Raw genomic sequence first — 21,955 nt, 5'->3', positions numbered from 1 at the left:
TGCACTCTGACACTCTATGGGGGGACCCTGGGGGTAGGGCGCACTCTGACGCTCTATGGGGCACTCTGGGGGTAGGGCACACTCTGACACTCTATGGGGGCACTCTGGGGGTAGGGCACACTCTGACACTCTATGGGGGCATTCTGGGGGTAGGGAGCACTCTGACGCACTCACACTCTATGGATGCACTCTGACACTCTATGGGGACACTCTGACACTCTATGGGAGCACTGACACTCTATTGGGGCACTCTGACACTCTATTGGGGCACTCTGGCACCCCATTTGATGCACTCTGACACTCTATGGGAGCACTGAAACTCTATGGGCACACTCTGACACTCTATGGGCGCACTCTGACACCCCATTTGATGCACTCTGACACTCTATGGGGGCATTCTGGGGGTAGGGAGCACTCTGACACTCTGTTGGGGGCACTCTGGGGGTAGGTCGCACTTTCACTTACACTCTGACACTCTGTTGGGGGCACTCTAGGAGTAAAAAGCACTGTGACACTATTGGGGCACTCTGAAACTCTATAGGGGCACTCTGGGGGTAGGGAGCACTCTGAGACTCTATGGGGCACTCTGGGGGTAGGGTGCACTCTGAGACTCTATGGGGCACTCTGGGGGTAGGGTGCACTCTGACACTCTATGGGGGCACTCTGGGGGTAGGGAGCACTCTGACACTCTTTGGGTACTTTCTGGGGGTAGGGTGCACTCTGACACGCTATGGGGGCACTCTGGGGGTAGGGCGCACTCTGACACTCTATGGGGGAACTCTGGGGGTAGGGTGCTCTCTGATGCTCTATGGGGCACTCTGGGGGTAGGGTGCACTCTGACACTCTATGGGGGCACTCTGGGGGTAAGGCACACTTTGACACTCTATGGGGGCACTCTGACACTCTATCGGAGCACTCTGGGGGTAGGTCGCACTTTCACACTCTATGGGGACTTTCTGGGGCTAGGGCCCACTCTGACACTCTGTGGGGGCACTTTAAGGGTAGGTCCCACTCTGACACTCTATGGGGGCACTCTGGGGGTAGGGCGCACTCTGACACTCTATGGGGGCACTCTGGGGGTAGGGCGCACTCTGACACTCTATGGGGGCACTCTGGGGGTAGGGCGCACTCTGACACTCTATGGGCGTACTCACACTCTATGGGCGCACTCTGACACCCCATTTGATGCACTCTGACACTCTATGGGAGCGCTGACACTCTATTGGGGCACTCTGACACTCTATGGGGGCACTGACACTCTATGGGCACACTTTGACACTCTATGGGGGCACTATTGGAGTAGGGAGCACTGTGACACTCTATGGGGGCACTCTGGGGGTAGGGAGCACTGTGACACTCTATGGGGGCACTCTGGGGATAGGGAGAACTCTGACACTCTATGGGGGCACTCTGGGGGTAGGGAGCACTGTGACACTCTATGGGGGCACTCTGGGGATAGGGAGAACTCTGACACTCTATGGGGGCACTCTGACACTCTATGGGGGCACTCTGACACTCTATGGGGCACTCTGACACTCTATAGGAGCTCTGACACTCTATTGGGGCACTCTGACACTCTATGGGGGCTCTGACACTCTATTGGGGCACTCTGACACTCTATGGGGGCTCTGACACTCTATTGGGGCACTCTGACACTCTATGGGGGCTCTGACACTTTATTGGGGCACTCTGACACTCTATGGGGGCTCTGACACTCTATTGGGGCACTCTGACACTCTATGGGGGCTCTGACACTTTATTGGGGCACTCTGACACTCTATGGGGCACTCTGACACTCTATGGGAGCGCTGACACTCTATGGGGGCACTCTGACACTCTATGGGGGCACTCTGACACTCTATGGGGGCACTCCGGGGGAGATGTCTTAGTAATCTGTCTTCCTTGCAGGACTTCTTCTGATAACATATACTGACATTGCCCTCCATCACCGTACAGCACGGAGCCGAGGAGATGGCGGCGGCGTGTGCGGTGGGGGAGCACAGGAAGGGGGCTGCCCTCGGGCGGAGCAGCTGTGGAGTCAGCGCCGGCCCCTCCGTAGTGCAGCCCCGCATCCGCCCGCCGCTCTCCCGCCCGCATCCCATAGAGGACCGGGGCGAGCGGCAGCATCATGTCCCAGCACAGTGTGACGGTGATCCGGACCACGTCCAGCAGCAGTAACGTGCAGCCCGGCACTCCGGGGCTCATAGACCGAGGCTACCCCCGCTCCACCGGCGCCTACCTCAAGCTGTGCCAGGCGGTAAGGACGGATGTGTGTGTGGTGTTACCCTGCTGTGTGCCCGGGGCCGGCAGTCACTTCTACATATAGGACAGGACTCAGCAAAACCACTTGTAGCTTCAGCCAAAGTTTTCCCATCCGCCAGCAGACAGGAGGGGGCGCTGTGCTGAGTGTCAGCTGGCAGACTGGGGGCATCTGTGGTTGGCACATTGCTAACAAAGACGCTCCCCAGTTTCCTAAAGTAAATCTTTATTTATACTTTTCTTGTAAATCCTCCATGTTTCAGCTATATATCACAGTCATGGCAGACAGGATGATATACACATAGGGGAGAGTATGGCCTTTGCAGAGTAGCCACAGTATTTGTGTGTGTGTGTCTGTGGCTCAAGGATATTTAGGGTCTATTACAGCGATTTTTAACGACTAACGATCGCAAACAAGATTGTTTATCGTTAACCTGAAATCGTTCACCATATTACACAGAACGATAATCGTTAGTTACAATCGCCACTATGATCGTTTATTCCTTCTGATCCCAGAAAAACAATGGGCAATGTGCTATTACACTGAACGATTTGTGGAAAAACGCGGAACTTGAGCGAACAAACGTGGAATTACAGCGAACGATTAACAATTTTTTTTTAGGTTCAGATCTAAATAAACGATCAACGACATTCAAAAATTTTTCGATATTTGCCTGCAATTACACAGAACGATTATCGTTTAAATGTGAACGATTTAACGTTTTTCGCACGATAATCGTCCCGTGTAATAGGGCCCTTAGGCTCCGATGATATTGATAGAGAATAACTATAATATACTTGCTCAGTACCTATATAATTACTTTGGTGCTCCCTGGCCTGCTTATTGTACAGTGGCTGTGACATGTGGACCCAAGCTTTATGGTTTACACAGAGAGATTTATCTGACAGATTATTGAAGCCAAAGCCAGGAATGATTCTGAAAAGAGGAGAAATCTTAATCTTTCCTTTAGGACCTGTTCTCTGTTTAGGAGAGATTCACACCCAACAGATCCGCAGTGGAATTTTTATCCCACTGGCGAGTATGTAAACGCTGTCCCCCTTAACCCGCAGCGGCCCGGTGCATATATAACCTGGTCCGGGGTCCGGCCTCCTCCTGTGGCTCACGGCTTCCTGATGTCCTGCTAAGCCAATCAGTAGGAAGCAGCAAGACAGTGCACTAATTGGCTGGGCGGAGTGTCAGGATGCCGGGAGCCACAGGAGGAGGCCGGAGCACGGATTGGTAATGTATACACCAGGTGGCTGCGGGTTAAGAGGGGTGGCGTTTACATACTCAAAGTGGGATGACAATTCCGCTGCAAGTATGTAACCCTAATGGTGGTATTACACGGGCCGATGGGGGCCTGATAATACCTGTAAATGAGCAGCGATCTGCTAGATCGCCGCTCGTTTACTGGACTTATTACACGGCCCGATAATCGTTAAGCAAGGGCTGCAGGGACATTGTTACCGATGTCCTTGCAGCCCTTGCTTAACTATATACATTACTTATCCACGTTCCAGGGCTGCTGCTGCGGTCTTCTCCACGGGTCCCGCACGCTCTAACTTCAGAGTGGCTTGAAGACCGCAGCAGCAGCCCTGGAACGTGAATAGGTAATGTATATTGTCAGTCGCGGGCTGCGCACCGCTATTGCATGTAGCGGTGCACAGACGGCGCCCGACGAAAATAGGTCCAAACCTATATCAACGATCAGCCGATGATCGTTGTCATCGGCTGATCGTTGTATTTATTACATGGAGTAATAGCGTGAAATCCGTTGCGGATCTGTTACATGGGAATCTAGCCTAAACAGAGAATAGGTCATAAAGGAAAGACTGAGATTTCTCTTCTTTTCAAATCCATTCCTGGCTTTGGCTTCAAAAATCTGACAGATAAATCTCTCTGTGTAAACACACCACTACATACCAATACATTTTTGTGGTGTTTTGCATGTTTTATTATATTCTGGCTAGGACAGCATAATAGGATGTCACATCAGTCTGTTGTGGAAACTACTTGCTGTGATTCATGTTCTCCTTTAAGACATTTTCCTTTGCGGTGACTGTGCCACCTGTTCTATGTTACGGGGGATGATTCTGAAGAGGGTGGTAGGATGCAAATTGCATGGAGAGCTGTAATACTGCGCTCAGGTTTCGGAGCATGTCAGACCCAGAAATAACACAAAGCTTGAGGGGTTTTCTAGACATCTGATGGGAATGGAAGTATTATGGGGTCATAACAGATCATCATGGTCCAACAGTTATCAGCCACAAGTTATTCTTTAAGAGCCACAATGTGTGCAGAGAGGAGTTATCCAGGATTAGAGAGATGTCCACTTTCTTCCAAAGACAAGAGCCACTCTAAGTAGCCGTGTGTTTCCCTAATTCAGGAAAAAACCCTTAGCAGTTATCTGGGTTGTGCAAATACTTTTTAATGAAATTTAGAGTTTAGGGGGATCCTCTGTTCAGGATCATCAGCTCTTCTTTACTAAGGGTCATTTTACACACACAGATTTATCTGACAGATTTTTAAAGACAAAGCTAGGAATAGATTTAAAAAGAGGAGAAACCTCAGTCTTTCCTTTATGACCTGGTCTCTATTTGTGGTCTGTTCCTGGCTTTGGCTTCAATAAGCAGTCAGATATATGTGTGTGTAAAAGGACCCTAACAAAGAATTGACATGTCAGTTCTCTGGGTGGATGGCGGGATTCGCCGGCGAATATCATTGAGTCTATGGGAGGGGCGGAGCTTTAAGCACAGGCTGCGTGGCGGAATCTGCTTGAAGTCTCTGTGCGTATTCTGTAGTGTGCGCTTACCCTAATTCCATTTTACCATGTGGTGGTGCAAACTTCAGGTCTCCCCTTAAATTACAGCTGATCACTGGTGGTCCTTATAGGGGGGCACTTTGTGATCAGTTTAATGTTATAGGATTACCCAAACTGGAGAGCACATTTAGGTAGTCAGTCTGTATTGCATTCATATTTTATCCTTATTTCCTTTATCATCTTTCTTTCCGTCTAGAAGATGGCAGTCAGTAATACAGATACATAACTGAAGTAATGATGAAATACTGGGGAGATTTCATCTGACGTCTGTATTATGGATGTATTCCCATACGCTTGTGTGAACCCGGCCTATATCAGTGTATATCAGTAACCCCTCTCCCCCTCCCTTCCATTATGCTCCCACTGGATTGACGTAGTGGACTCTAATGGCGCCAAGCCCTGTGTTGATATCCTGCACCTGCACCATGGAAGCTAATAGAGGGGCAGGTTCCCTGATATGGCCTTAGCGACTCCCCATACATGTGCCGCATCTGTATTCTGTCAGGTATATGTGCATTGTTCCACAGTACTATGCAGTGTTTGTCCTTACACCTAATATACCAGCCAGAAAGAAGCAGCACAGCCATAAGAAGTAGTACCTGATCCTGACTCCTGATCCTTACACTCCTGTACACACTGGAGATATTATAAATGTTGGGCTGTGGCCCCATTTTGCCTCGGTGGTTACTACACAAGGTAAATGTCTCTGTAAGGGACGTTTCAAATCTGTGGCAAAGAATATGTATGCAACAACTTACATTGTGAACTATCTTAGTAAATCAGTATATAAAACCACACATCCTATTGAGAGAAATGAGAGAAAAACATGTAGTGTTCCTGCGAAGCCTAACATGCAAATGTAGTGTTTTTGTAGTTTGTTAACTCACTTATACATAATATTGTACAGTGTAGTTAACAACCTGTTAGATGTGTACCCCAGGGGTTCTGTGCCCAATCTCTAGGGGTATTTCTACTGTCTTCATGCTGTGCCATTTATAGGTAGCACAGTGGATTGTCATAACCCCAGGGGTACTTTAGTGTAGGGGGTACTTGGCCTGGCGTGTTCACTGGCCTGCAGTACTGTGGTTGAGCCGTCGTGGCTGAAGCCGGAGAGCTGACCCTCCCTAACAGATACAAGCAGTACAGTTTCTTTTCACCGGAGACGGATCGGGTTGCAGAATGAAGGCCCTTTTTGTGCAGCTTCTGTGTTATTTATTCTGTTATATACTACGTTACACAGTTCCCTGGCAAGTATCCTCGTGACTCCTGGGAGGATCTGTGGTCTGTGTTTCTCATGTTTACAGGAGTAATATGTTTGCTGTGATTTACTTTCTGCGTTGACTTGTGTTTTGCTGTAAGTTAGGTGGAGCAAGGCAGCCATTTACCCCCCCAGCCATATACTGGAAGGGTATAACCACAGTTATCCGTGTAGTGACTGTGGCAAGCACGTGCAATTCATCAATCATTGCAGGTAAAACATGGACTTGCCATCATTTAAAGTGGTATTCCCATCTAAGCTTGCTATTTCTTATCCATAGGATCAGGGAAAACAAGATAATCGCTGGGGTTCTGGTCACGGGGACCCCCACCTGAGAATGAGATCAGGGGCGCAAATTCGTTGTAATGAATGGAGCTCTTAGCAAGCTCAGCACAATAAGTTAAGTGGCAGTCACATAGAATATAGAAGCAGTGGTGATCCTCACTGAAAACCCCCCAGTGATCTGCTATGGATAGGGAAAACCTAGCTGAGATAGGAATACCCCTTGTAAAGTCCAGATCTTAGCCACAATCCAGGGTCCGGTTCAGAAGATATGCTGGAAATTCCAAATATGCTAACAACCTAGACTAGTACACGAGAGGTGGTCCCAGCTTCCCCAGTGCACCTCTTTCCCTGCCTGCTTAAGGTGTCGCCTAATGAAGAGGCAACAGGCCAGGAGCAATGTAACTAATTCAGCCGCTTGCATATTCATTAAGTCATGTTATGAGGTGCAAAATAAGCAGTGCACTGGGGGCGCTGGGACTGCGTCCTGCGTAACAGATTAGGTGGTTAACATTTTCTTAAAAAATGTTTAATTTTTTAAACTTTAACAAGAAAACCCCCAGAAAGGGCATACCCTCTCAAACCTTGACCCCCCCCCCCCCCAACACCCATTCACTGTCATTTGATCGAGAATGTCCCTTTATCTGTGAAACATAGCAAGATACAGTTTTAGGCTATGTTCACACAACGTCACGGAATGGCCGGATCATCTGGCCAGGTGATCTTCCCAGACGCGGAGCTCTGATGCGGGCGCATCAGCGCGCGCCCACATCAGAGCTTCCCATAGCCCACAGTGAAGCGAGCGGCCGGAGCCACTCGCTTAACTGTGTGAACTGACAGGTCTTTCTGCGTCTGGAATCCACTGAATTCCAGCCGCAGAAAACTAACCTGCCATTTTTTTTTTCGGCGACGCATGGGATCCCGGACGGAGCGCATACGATGTGTGTACGCTCCGGCCGGGATCCCATTGCACATAAGGCTTTGTTACACACCGCAAAACTACGGCGTAGTTCTGCGGCGAGAACTACGTCCGTAGTTTTACGTTGTGTGAACATAGCCTTAACAATACTTGTGTACAACCCAAAATATACATAAGAAAAAAAGCTACATAAAAAAAAACTAGCCAGTGTATATGAAAGCATGGTGAATGCAGATATCAGATAAAGAACCTGTAATATAGGATCTATACGACTGATGTTAGTGGAAATCATGTGCGGGAACCTGGGGGCGCTAGGCCAGGAGCATCCAGCCATTAATTCCAGATTTAGTTGAATTTAGCAATTGCTTTTCTCCTTTCATACGTATGCCTTTCTATTACTAATCAACCAGTTGACTTTTCCTATAAACTCTGTCACAGTGGGAGGTTCCTCTTGCAGCCAATGCTTAGCAATTTACCTTGGTGCCATTAAAAAGATGCAACTGCTATTTGCTCACAGACATCAATGGCCAGATTGTCTATGTATCCCAAAATATAAACCAGTGGGGATTGCTGTAGTTCTACTGAATAAGCTCTATGTATGGCCGACGTTAACCCCCCTCCCACCCCCAGTATTGGAACATTCGGAGAATGCCTCCCTTGTGTATGACATCTATTGCAAAGAGGTGAGTCTCTGCAGAATAGGATTTGAGGTGTACGATACACGCGGTACAGCAGGTACAGATGAGATAACCGGTGTTGGGTGTCATCTTTAGGCCTTCCTGCTGTCCCCCCTCTTACTTTTCCCTTATGTCATGGGAAATGTCTCCAGATATTTAGAGTAAATATGCTGGTACAGGCAAGAAATGAAGCCCCCGGTGGATTCTGAGTTATGCGCTATGTTCATTGGGGGGAGATACCCTAGATGTCAGCACCTCACCCTCCGCCTCTCAAGCGTGGCACAATTGCAGGTATTTATAAAATTGACTGTGCGGCAAAGCATATTCATTTTGTAAGTGGTCCAAACGTTTTAACTGGTAAATGTTTTATCTGACCTCCATCATATCGGTGAATGATTTTCTAAGGCCTGCATCTCTCCAAGTGGAAAACCCCTCCAGTATATACATGTCTTCCAACCAAGAAATATCCTATATGGATGTATAAGGAGTATACGCTTTCACTCCATAGAGATTCCTCAGTTTCCTCTACAATTTATGAATGATTACGGATCTGAATCTGTATACTCTGGAGAAAAGAAGAGAAAGGGGGGACATGATCAAAACCTTTAAGTATGTTAAAGGACTAAATAAGGTTCTAAATAGAGATGAGCGAACCGGGTTCGGGTTCAAGTCCATCCGAACCCGAACGTTCGGTATTTGATTAGCGGGGGCTGCTGAACTTGGATAAAGCTCTAAGGTTGTCTGGAAAACATGGATACAGCCAATGACTATATCCATGATTTCCACATAGCCTTAGGGCTTTATCCAAGTTCAGCAGCCCCCGCTAATCAAATGCCGAACATTCGGGTTTCGGATGGACTTGAGCATGCGAGGTTCCCTCATCTCTAGTTCTAAAGTGTTTTTAGTAAAAAAAAAAAAACTGAACCCAAGAAAAAGTGGACACAGTGAGAGGTTAGTTTGGAGAAAGATCAGAAGTAACACTAGAAAATATTACTTTACTGAAAGAGTGGTAGATGCTTGGAATAAACTTCCAGCAGATGTGGTTGCTAAATCTATAATAAAAGAATTTAAACCTACCAGGAATACACGTATATCTATACCTGAAAGCCCGCTCGGCCACTGGGTGCTGCAAATGATGACAGCTCAGGGGGCCCAGTGTATTGCAGGAGTGGGCCACCATGCCCCCTGATGCGACAGGCCCCATAGCAGTTGCTATTGCTGCTATGGTAATAGTACCGCCCATGCTTCCAGTATAAATTTATTTATTGGAACTTTACATAGAAGTGCACACAAATACAGACGGGACGCCTTTCGGCATTACACGCCTTTCTCAACTGCCTAATACACATGGGCACAAATGACCGACATGTAGCGCACAACCTGCGGCTCTCTCAATGACGTCAGTGGTTGTCATAGCTACTTGTCAACAAGTCCATGATTGCAGTTTTGTGTACGCTGAGACGTTTACTGTCAGTTACAAACAGACAAACGTAAGTGACAACATACATTACAAAAAACAAGACATTAAAAGACGTACATATAAAGGCCAGGTTCACACAATGTGTGATACGGCCGTGTCACAGAACGGCTGGTTGTCATTGAAGTTCATCCCGGCCGTTACTGCAATACTGTCCGGATGAACTTCATTTCTTTTGAATTGGAATGTGGGCATATATGGGTGTGCCCGCATTCCAATTTACCATTGCACACAATGTAAAGTGCGTCCGGAGCCGCACACTTTACATTGTCTGCTCTGCCAGTCTTGTGTGTCCGCTATTCAATGAATAGCGGCTGCACAAAACTGACGTGTCAGTTTCCTCTGCGGCTGCAAGGAATCCTGGCCATAGTGTATACAGAGTGTCTATTATTGTTATAAATGTTACCCCCATCTGGCTGGAGACACTTTTTCTATCACTTGAAACTATAATTGTGACACACTATGCTGATTGTAACTAAAATGTTGTGGTCCTATCAACTTACATTGAGAGTTCATATCAGTCACGTAGCTCAGAGCTGAGAGAGAAAGCACTAAGCACGGACTTCAACATGTCAGGAGTTTCTTAGTGACAGTGCCCATTTAAAATATTTACCAGTTATTGTAGTTCAAGAAGAGAGGGGTGATAGTCTCGTTAATCTTGCTGCTGTGTAATAGTTACTTGGATCTCCTATTAGACTATGTTCAGCTCTCCTATTAGACCAAATTAGAAAAGTGTAGCTGTCTCCTTATCGTATAGCGACAGATCTGTTTCAATAGATTGATACTATTCATGGTATTACTGAGAGAGTCTCACATGATGTATAGATATAGAAGCAATTTTAAGAATTTCTGCATAAAATGATGGTTGCACTGACCATGAGATAGTGATGTTAGACCATTTGCACACTTCCTCTGTGCTGAACTTGTGTTCCGCTATTAATATATCTGTCATTTACAAACATGGTCAGTAGTCTGTGTAGGATGCACATTGATGTCTGAAGTTACGAAATGCGCACCATAAGTATATAACTGGCTCTCTAGCTGTTAGAAGAGGAACTGCCAGAAGTTCCCCAGAAGCCTCTTTTACACATACTGTGGGCTATAAATAACAGTCTAATTGTTACACAGCGTAATGGTATGTTCACACATTCAGGTTTTTATTGTGATTAATGAAAACAGCCAGAAATGGATGTGAAATTAGGCTGATTTTTTTTTCACATGGGCGTTGCTCTTTTGCCCAATAATTGGCTCATTTAATGGTGCGTTTACACAGAAAGATTATCTGCCAAAGATTTGAAGCCAAAGCCAGGAGTGGATTTAAAAAGAGGAGAAATCTCAGGCTTTCCTTTATGACCTAATCTCTGTTTATAGTCTGTTCCTGGTTTTGGCTTCAAATCTGTCAGATAATCTTTCTGTGTAAACGCACCAAAAAAGTGATTGCATGAAAGATACAAGTATCATTTGCCCAGCCTGGCTACTTAACCCTTTGAGGACCAGGCCCAAAATGACCCAGTGAACCATGCAAATTTTCATTTTTGTGTTTTCGTTTTTCCCTCCTCCCCTTCTATGAGCTCTAGCACTTTCAGTTTTCTATCTACAAGGCCATGTAAGGGCTTGTTTTTTTACCAGAGTAGTTGTACTTTGTAATGGCATCTTTTATTCTACTATAACATGTATGATGGAACCCCAAAAATATTATTTTGAAATTGGTAAAATTGTAAAAAAGTATGAAATATGGTAACGTTCGGGGGTTCATGTGTCTACATAATGCACTATATGGTAAAAGCAACATGATACTATTATTTTATAGGTCAGTCCGAACACCACCACATGCAGGTTTACACATATATATTAATGTTATATATATTTTTTTATTAAATCCTTTTTTTCCGCTATGATCTCTAGTTTTTATTAATACTATATGTGTTAAGATCGGACGTTTTGATCACTTTTTATACTTTTTTTTTTTTTTTTTTTATATACACTACCGTTAAAAAGTTTGGGGTCACATTGAAATGTCCTTATTTTAGAAGGAAAAGCACTGTACTTTTCAATGAAGATAACTTTAAACTAGTCCTAACTTTAAACAAATACACTCTATACATTGCTAATGTGGTAAATGACTATTCTAGCTGCTAATGTCTGGTTTTTGGTGCAATATCTACATAGGTGTATAGAGGCCCATTTCCAGCAACTATCACTCTAATGGTACAATGTGTTTGCTCATTGGCTCAGAAGGCTAATTGATGATTAGAAAACCCTTGTGCAATCATGTTTACACATCTGAAAACAGTCTAGCTCGTTACAGAAGCTACAAAACTGACCTTCCTTTGAGCAGATTGTGTTTCTGGAGCATCACATTTGTGGGGTCAATTAAACGCTCAAAATGGCCAGAAAGAGAGAAAATTAAAGATTTCCTACAACGGTGTGTACTACTCCCTTCAGAGGACAGCACAAACAGGCTCTAACCAGAGTAGAAAAAGAAGTTGGAGGCCGCGTTGCACAACTTAGCAAGAAGATAAGCACATTAGAGTCTCTAGTTTGAGAAACAGACGCCTTACAGGTCCCCAACTGGCATCTTCATTAACCCCTTAACGACATAGGATGTATATTTACGCCCTGATGCCGTTAGGGACGTTCAGAGCGGGGCCGCGCTGCAGCAGCCGGAAGTAAACGAGTGCCTATCTCATGGATCTCTGCAGCATATCTATGCTGCAGAGATCTCTATGAGAGATCAGTGCACTTATACTAGAAGTCCCCTAGGGAGGCTTCTAGTATAAGTGTAAAAGTTTAAAAAAAAAAGGGTTGTTAATAGTAAAAAGCCCCCTCCCCTAATAAAAGTCTGAATCACCCCCCTTTTCCCAGGTTATTAATAAAAGTAAACAAATAAATAAACATGTTTGCTATCGCCGCGTGCGTAATCGCCCAAACTATTAATTTATCACATTCCTGATCTCGCACGGTAAATGGCGTCAGCGCAAAAAAATCCCAAAGTGCAAAATTGCGCATTTTTGGTTGCATCAAATCCAGAAAAATTGTAATAAAAAGCGATCAAAAAGTCGTATATGCGCAATCAAGGTACCAATAGAAAGAACACATCATGGCGCAAAAAATGACACCTCACACAGCCCCATAGACCAAAGGATAAAAGCGCTATAAGCCTGGGAATGGAGCGATTTTAAGTGACGTATATTTGTTGACAATGGTTTGAATTTTTTACAGGCCATCAGATACAATATAAGTTATACATGTTACATATCGTTTTAATCGTAACGACTTGAGGAACATGCATAACAAGTCAGTTTTACCCCACGCGAATGGCGTAAAAACACATTTCCTCCAAATAAACAAAATGCGTTGTTTTTTTTTTCAATTTCACCACACTTTGAATTTTTTTCTGGTTTCGCAGTGTACTTTATGCAAAAATTCAGCCTGTCATTGCAAAGTACAATTAGTGACGCAAAAAATAAGGGCTCATTCGGGTTTCTAGGTGGAAAAATACAAGTGCTATGGCCTTTTAAGCACAAGGAGGAAAAAACGAAAACGCAAAAATCGAAATTGGCTCTGTCCTTAAGGGGTTAAATAGTACCCGCAAAACACCAGTGTCAACATCTACAGTGAAGAGGCGGCTGCGGGATTTTGGCCTTCAGGGCAGAGTGGCAAAGAAAAAGCCATATCTGAGACTGGCCAATAAAAGAAAAAGATTAAGATGGGCAAAAGAAGACAGACATTGGACAGAGGAAGACTGGAAAAAAGTGTTGTGGACGGATGAATCCAAGTTTGAGGTGTTTGGATGACAAAAAAAGAACGTTTGTGAGACACAGAACAAATGAAAAGATGCTGGAAGAATGCCTGACGCCATCTGTTAAACATGGTGGAGGTAATGTGATGGTCTGGGGTTGCTTTGGTGCTGGTAAGGTGGGAGATTTGTACAGGGTAAAAGGGATTCTGAATAAGGAAGGCTATCACTCAATTTTGCAACGCCATGCCAGACCCAGTGGACAGCGCTTTATTGGAGCCAATTTCATCCTACAACAGGACAATGACCCTAAACACACCTCCAAATTGTGCAAGAACTATTTACAGCAGAAGCAGGCAGCTGGTATTCTATCGGTAATGGAGTGGCCAGGGCAGTCACCAGATCTGAAACCCATTGAGATGTTATTTCAAATACAAATCATTATTTCTAACCTTGTCAATTTTCTATTCATTTCACAACGTATGGTGGTGAAGAAGTGTGACTTTTCATGGAAAACACAAAATTGGTTGGGTGACCCCGAACTTTTGAACGATAGTGTATATATAATGTAATATATGTAATATAATATTTATATATGTAATATATAATATAGTAACAAAAAATCGGTAAACCTGGCACTTTCCCCCTCTTTTCGTCTAAGCCATTCGTGATGACAATTGTTATATTTTAATAGATCGCACAATTACACACGCTACGGTATATTATATGTTTATTTCTTTTTATATGTTTTATTTATATAATGGGAAAGGGGGGTAATTTAAACTTTTATTGGGGGAGGGGTTTTGGGGTATTTATAAAGACATTTTACCTTTTTTTCTTTTACACATTTTAAGTCCCCTTGGGACTTACATACAATTTTTTGATTATACACAAAGTCTTAGAATGTTCACCGGCACTACTCACTGCAATCTTTATACAACCTTAGACACAATGAAGACTGCAATCAGTTCGTCCCGGGGTGCACCTCTCAAAGTAGACATAATATATATAGGACAAATGTAGTAGAAAGTTGAGGGCACTCACTGGATCGTTGCGACACTTCTTTATTTCATCATAGGTAAAATCATACATAAGTACATCAAAGGACAGCAGACATCAAAATCCTACATGTAAACCACACACATGACGGCCATTTCGCACGCATGTGCGCTTCATCAGCCATAGGCATAGCATTGATCAGTGTGATAGGCGCTCTGCTGATTAAGTCTGCCTGAGTCGGGGACGGCGCCATCTTGGAGAGGTTTTTTAACCCTTTAGGGGAGTCACAGAAATAAAAGCTAAGTGTGTAAATTTGAAAATTTTAATTTTCTGTGCAGAGATTTTATTGTAATCCAATATTTTTCATAATTATAAATTCTGTCTTTGGACAGACAATGGAATCCGCCTGTGCATAGAATGGAGTCTATGACACGGGTGGAGACACGCGCCCGCATCAGTCCGCCGGTGGGTGCCAGCTGCGGAATGCACAAAGGGTTATCCTTCGCCATTCCGCAGTGTGCACGTACCCTAAATCTGTAAGTGTACCCTGAGGTACTCTCACAGAGTTTGGAGAATTTCACGCCATACCGTCATCTCTTATTGGGGCGGTACTGGCGGAAAAGACGCGTCTGGGGGGCAGCGTACGCTACGCTATTCCCAGACACGTCACTGGATGATGAGAATGAATGGAGGAAAAAAGGATCCCCCCCATTCATCCTCACTGGCTGTTTCGGTGTCAGAGGCAATAATAACGTATGCGTCTGACGCCGAAAACACCCTGGGGGTCATTTTTATATGGGGACTAGTATATGGGGTATGTAAATGTGTAGTGGTGTAGTGTAAAACTTTATTTCATGTAGTTTGGTGTAATGTAGTGTTTTTAAAGTTTTTTTGACAGTAAGAAAATAATATACCTACGCCAAGAAAGTTGTTGCTGATGTGCGGCACTTATCAGAAGCCAGTGGCAGTAGGATATAGGGGGAAAAAACGCCCCTACGCCAAAAAGGAGGAGTTGCTGATCAGCGGCGCACTTACGTGCCATGCTGATCAGCACTCAGCGGCGTTAGAAAATAAATAATAAAAAAAAATCTTTTTAACCTAAAGCAACTGATCAGTGAATAATATTCACTGATCAGCCACTAGGGAGCAGTAGAATGGAGCTGCCGGAGATGGCCGAGGCCCGCCAAAGCCCGAAGACCCGAGTATTCCCGGAAATTGACGAAGACCCGACGCTGGACCCGACCTAACCCGGAAGTCGCGCCGAGGACGCCGCGGACCGCAGATCACGCTCCGGACGCCGGGATCAGGTGAGTATGGTGCACCTACACCACACACACCTGTTCTGCACCCCTCAGCTAACTAGCTGAGGGGTACAGAACCCGGCAACACTGTTTTTTAACAGTTTGATCGCCGTGATGGGCCGTCCGGTACTGGCCGGCCTATCACGGCGATCGTGGGGGTGGCACTGGTGCCATCTTTTCCCAGTACACTAATGGTCAAAGCTGTATTCAGCTGCTATTGGCTGATCTGTATTGATCAGCCGATAGCAGCGATCGTCGGCACGGGGGGGGTGTTAATCACCCCCCGTGCCGACGAGCAGAGATGGCCTACTTTACATTATAGCAGGCCATCTTCCCTGATCGCAGTGTGTGAGAACACAGTGATCAGGGAAACATCGGGCGTAGACTTACGCCCGTTTGCGCGGGGGGGTTAAAGCAAATCTGTACCGGCTGCCACCTACCCTTAATTGCTGGTACAGTTTTCTAGCTTCCACCACGTCATGTCCGGTCCCAAGGTCTGCTATGCTCCTGGGGCCGATATTGTGCTAAAACGAGTTTTATTCTGGCAGCGCGGCAAGGTGGGGGGTCAATGAGGCAGGGCCAAGAGCATATATGCTCTAGGCCTGTAGTACCTGTCGCCTCCATTCAGCCCAGGGGCATGCCGAAAAAGAAGAGAGCTGGGGAAGTAAGGCGGCGCTGCAGGCCTAGGGCACAGGTGCCCTAGGCTCTACCTCATTGACACTCCACCTTGCCATACCCCCAGAATAAAACTTGTTTTTAGCATAATACCGACCCCAGGAGAAAGGCAGAGTCCGGGACCGGACATGCCGTGGTTAGGGGTGGGTGGCGTCCGGTACCAATTCGCTTTAAAGGAGAAGTCCAGTGTAATTTTTTTCTTTTAAAAAAGAGCTGGGGAGTCAGTGGCTGTAGTGGGTTCCCATCTTGTAGTGGGAACATATCACGGCTCTTTTGAAAAAAATGTTCAACCCCCAACTTCACTTTTAAAAGGGTTATCCATCGCTACAAAAACATGGCCCCTTTTGCACCACTCTTGTCTCCAGTTCAGGTGTGGTTTACAATTAAGCTCCATTTACTTCAATGGAGCTTAAGGCCCTATTCCACGGAACGATTATCGTTTATAAACTCGCTCCAACGACCGCTCGTTAACGATAATCACCTCGTAGAATTGGTGTAATCGAGTGAACGACAAAGGCTAAATCGTTATATTGTCGTTCAAAATTGTTTTTCAGCATGTCGAAAACAAATCGTTCGTTTTACGGTTCGTAAAATTAGAAATCTTTCAGTCGTTCGTAAAAAGGTTTAAAAAAAAGTAGGTGTGTCGTATGGTCATGATCACCCCCGCGAACGTTTTAAACGACCATGTAACAACCGCAAAATAATCGTTACACTACATATATCGTTCACATTCCCTCGTGTGTTATGTGTTATTGTTCACTAAAAAAAATTGTTTAGTGATCGTTAACGAGTGGTTGTTGGAGCAAGTTTATGAACGATAATCGCTCTGTGGCATTGGGCCTTTAGTTTAAACAACACCCAATCAAGTGGTGCAAAAGTGGCCATGTTTTTGTAGCACTGAATAACCCTTGTAAGTGTGATGATGTCTACTGCAAAGTAAATCTACATTCAGCACAAAGTGGTCAATGGTATATAGTCGGGTAAATTTCCTGATATATAGATGGGAAATGGCTAGGTTGGGTAGCTTGGCACCCAGTAGGGAGAGAGTCATTGTCTATATTTCCTTACATCTATTCTGGAGAATGGGTTTATTATATTCCATGGTGTGTCAAAACTGTGTCAATCATAGACAACAAATCACAACTCATCAGTGTCTAGCATATGAGCTTGCCATGTGGTATGTAGTTTTTATTTATTTTTTTATTTTATTTTTTTACAGTAAGTTGCCATTCAGTTTCCACTGGCAGCTTATTTCCTGGATAGGGGATACAAAATTATTGTTATTTATGTTAACTAATTTCATGGTAATTTCTTCACTGTATGAAGACCAATATAATCAACTTACTAAAAGAAAAAGCAAACCAAAAAATGACCAGTATATGGCCTTTCAACTATGGTAAATGGGAGCATGTGGCTGTCAGGAGTAACAGCTGGAGAGCGCTAGTTCGCAGGGTTTGGTTCATGTCTACAAAGTAATGTCCAAGAGCTTTCTCCCTGGAACAAAGTACCAGTTCCCGCTGTTTCATAATGTCCACATACAGTATTTGCTATTGACTATTAGTTTCATAAAAAATTTTAGGTAGAGATTTGTAGAGACTTTTTACAACTTTATTACTAGGTAGTAGATGTCATTTTTATCCCTGGTGTCCTGTTTTACTGTCTTCCAGCTGTGTTTGCTGATTGCCTTTCTTTGCGTGAGGTTCTCCACATGGACGGACTACAGTGCTTACCGCTACTTTGAAGTTGTCACAATTTGCTTCATGATACTAATAATTGTCCTGTATGTAGTGAACGTATTTCGGATTTACAGAATGCTTACTTGTGTATCATGGCCTCTAGCGGTAAGTACACCATATACAATATACTTGTACTTAAAATGTAAAAATCTGTATCACAATTAAGTCACTTTTGTTGCATTGGCTTTTATTATAGGAATTGTTGCACTATGCCATATGTACCTTCCTGCTCCTCGTTGGCTCCATTGTGGCTGCTGTGAAAAGTAATGCCATTGGTGGATTAATAGTTGGCTCGGTAAGATAATACATTGGGTTATCTATTTTAGCTTAGTATTTATTAGAGATACCCACCATACTAAGATCTTTTCAGAGATTTTTTGGCCATATTCTACAAATCTATTAAAAATGTGGAGTATAATAGGCAAAGAGCAGTACACCACTGTATGCATGTAATGTGGTCAGTATCTGATAATGTATAAACTGACTCTTGTCTGTCTTGGGGTCTCAGGAGAGCCCGATACACAAGCTGCAAGTTTGTCTAACATAAGTATAAAATGTAAGGGAACCTTTAGGAAAGCTTAATATTTTTTTCCTTCATGACAGCCATGAAGCTTTATATGAACAGTTTTTAGATGGCACTTCTGTGCAAAGAGTTGGTGCATGTGGTAATATTATGAAGAGTAAATCGCGGCATTCACCATAGATGCTTCAACGATTTATTATGGAATACACATGTGCATTACAAGCACAGGATGTTTGGGCGTTAGCCTGACAGTTGAGAAAGGCTAACGCTGAGACATCCTGTGCTTGTGATGGACATGTGTATTCCATAATAAATCGTTGAAGCATCTATGGTGAGTGCCGGGATTTACTCTTTATAAAGCTATATATGTCATGATGCCCTGCGCATTTCCCGATGGAATGTATATATACATTGGCGACATGGAGGGGGTTTTAAAGTGTATAAAAAAAAATCCTTTAAAATTTTTTTTTTTTTTTTTTTTTTATTACACCCCTTTTCCTATTCTACAAATAAAAATATGTAAAAAAGGGAAAGAAAAAATAAAATAAATATATATATTTGATATTGAGGCATGAAGAATTGTTGAAACTGTTCAAAGATAGCAATATTGAGTTGGCAGGGCTAAAAAAAAAAAAATTAAGGTTTACTTCAATCCCCTTTCAGCACTGTTCCAATGGTCCTCCTTTCCCATTGTGCAGCACTTCCTGGTCTCAGTCTCGACACAAGGAAGTGCCAATCAGTGGCTATAGCTGGACACCACTTTAGCCATTGATTAACTAAGCAAGCAGTTCCTTGTGTCAAGATCCAGACCAAGAAGTACTGCACAGTGGGACCAGGTACTGTTAGAACAGTGGTGGTGTGGTATCGGTGAAGGTGAGTAGACCTTTCTTAATTTTTTTTTATCCTGTCTGAGTGAATTTCAACATAAAAATAATCTCTGGACGATATCAGTGCTGTGATGTAGTGTGACAATGTGATCCAAGTCCAACATTTGTGTGTTGCATGCTTTCTATATTAAAAAAATTAAAAAGTCCCAAATCTTCAATTGTTTGTTGATACTTGCTTACCACATTCGATTTATTCGATTAATTTGATTTAAAAAAAAAAGTTATTCTTTTCTTTCTTCCAGCTCTTTGGATTCATCGCCTCGATCCTCTGTATTGTAGGCATGGTGCTATCTTATAAAGTGACATTTGTAACTCAGTCGAGTGGTAAGTTATTATGTTACTAAAGAAACATACATGAATATATACATTGTTGAGTTCACCTTAAGGTAGCCCCTTTTTATTACTAACTCTGGCAGGAAAGTTCTACTATCTTATCAGTTTCATATATTATATATGAGTATATTATATATGAGTACACATATATATTATATGAAACTGATAAAACAGCAGAACTTATTATGAGTGTGTAGATGGATAGATAGATAGATAGATTGATTGTATGAGTATATATATCTTGTTGGAAGGTAACCCTTTAGGCAGTTGCCAGTTTAACCTGATAATTTCATCATGTGTCCCAATATTCCTAAATGATGGTGATTTTGCATGATTACATGATGTTGGAGTAGTTGAAAAGTATTTGGTCTTGTAAGCTGTTCCTTGTTTGTAATGTCTCACATGATATTTTCCAGGAGCCACATTATGACTACCAGGTCAGCAAAGGATTCCAGAGATGAAGTAAATGAGCACAGTTTGCACTAGTTGTGAGATCCTTTCAACAGTAACCTTATACTGGCTATGATGGATGGACAGCTATGAAGTATACACAGATATCTGAGGCAGCTGATCTGTAGAGAATTAGAATCTACACCATCCCCGTTGTATTGCAGCAAATTCTGTAATGGAATGGACAATGAAATATACTGCTATAGTCTCTGCAACAGAGTGATGGCTGCCATTTATGCTTTAAAAATCTTCTGAAATGCAATTGTGACAACCAAAGATGTCAAGATATAGTTATTCGTATTCTATTACTCATTATATAAAAATTATATTTATAAAGCTGTAATTGAGTAGTGAACCAAGACCCCTCTCTTTCACCAGGCACAAGCTGCCACAGCATGCTGAGAGTTGTAGTTTTGTAACAGCTGGGATCTGCAGCTTAGGGGTTGCTGCTATAGATAGTAGTTTTGAGCTTTATATTTCCTCTTACCAGAACAAATGACTACAAAGAGCAAGCGCCATTCTAGTCTTATGTTATTGAGCAAGATTCTAGTCTTATGTTATTGAGCAAGATTTTTTACAGTTACCATTATTTTTACAGTTGCATTTGTTGCCAATAGCTACAAACATGTAATGGCATTTAGATATGAATGGTGAGTATCCTGTTAGAACCAATGCAGTGTTTAATATGGCTTCTGGTAAATGTATGATAGCACATACATGACCATTGCATTCCTGTAATTTATGCTTCTTCTCAACATATAACATGTACAACTTTTCAGGAAATATGTCAGCTTTAAATGATGCTTAGCACTTAAGTGTCAAGAAGGCAGTGCTGACCTGCAGCGTATACACCTCCTCTGTCCCCCATCCCTTCCTGCCCTGTATGATAGGTGTACAGGGTGTTCCATCATGCAGGGCAGGGAGGGAGGAGGCATGCATGCTGTGGCTCTTTAACACAAGCTCGGAGCATGATATAAAGCTGACAGATTCCTTTTAATTTATGGACCATTAGAAACAATTGCTGTAACTGCATGTAAATATACTCCAATAATCAAATATTGTTTTCTTTTTTAATATTTTATATTTTGTAGTTGTACATAATTGGAAGAAGTCAAACCATTCTAAATGTGAAATGAACAATAACTTTGTGTTTGTAATGATCATTTTTATCAAACTATGATTTGATAATAAAATATTGAGACAGATATTAAATGTGGATGAAAAACATCTTTGAATGAATCAAGCAGCAGCTTAGACCATGGGTCTGCAAACTGCGGCCCTCCAGCTGTTGCAATACTACATTGCCCTTCATGCCTGGACTTCCAAATCCAAAGCTTTAGCTGTCTGGGCATGATGGGAATTGTGGTTTTGCAACAGCTGGAGGGCCGCAGTTTAGAGACCCATGGCGGATCTAACCTGCTGATAGATTCTTATAGAGAGTGCACCACAGCTTTATTTAGATGGTCAGCTGACTCCTAAAGAGAAATATAAGATATATTTTCATAGTGTATGGAATTCAGAGGATAAAGGTAACATTCTTACCTTCATCCTCAGCACTGTTGTCACTAAATCTTGACATTAATAAATATGTAAATTAAGCGGTTCAGTGCACCAATCC

General features: G+C 43.4%; 1 protein-coding gene across 3 annotated transcripts in view; it reads left to right on the top strand.

Annotated features, from left to right (window-relative positions):
- CMTM7 (CKLF like MARVEL transmembrane domain containing 7) overlaps window positions 1-21,489 on the top strand; it is a 39,553-nt gene extending 18,064 nt beyond the window's left edge. For 2 of the 3 annotated variants that reach the window (XM_069960400.1, XM_069960399.1), the window contains exons 2-5: window positions 18,076-18,249; window positions 18,341-18,439; window positions 19,797-19,878; window positions 20,304-21,489. In XM_069960400.1, the coding sequence (XP_069816501.1) occupies window positions 18,076-18,249; window positions 18,341-18,439; window positions 19,797-19,878; window positions 20,304-20,317 (369 nt within the window). In that variant the 3' untranslated portion in view covers window positions 20,318-21,489. Of the gene's footprint in view, window positions 1-2,056; window positions 2,258-18,075; window positions 18,250-18,340; window positions 18,440-19,796; window positions 19,879-20,303 lie in introns of those variants that run through there. The other variant, XM_069960398.1, reaches the window with a different exon arrangement.
- Window positions 21,490-21,955: the final 466 nt, after the last annotated feature.

This window comes from Dendropsophus ebraccatus, chromosome 2 (genome assembly GCF_027789765.1).
Source record: "Dendropsophus ebraccatus isolate aDenEbr1 chromosome 2, aDenEbr1.pat, whole genome shotgun sequence".
In the NCBI taxonomy this organism is placed as follows: Eukaryota; Metazoa; Chordata; class Amphibia; order Anura; family Hylidae; genus Dendropsophus; species Dendropsophus ebraccatus.
Note: the sequence above shows the minus strand (reverse complement) of the source record. Positions and strands in the feature narration are given on the sequence as shown.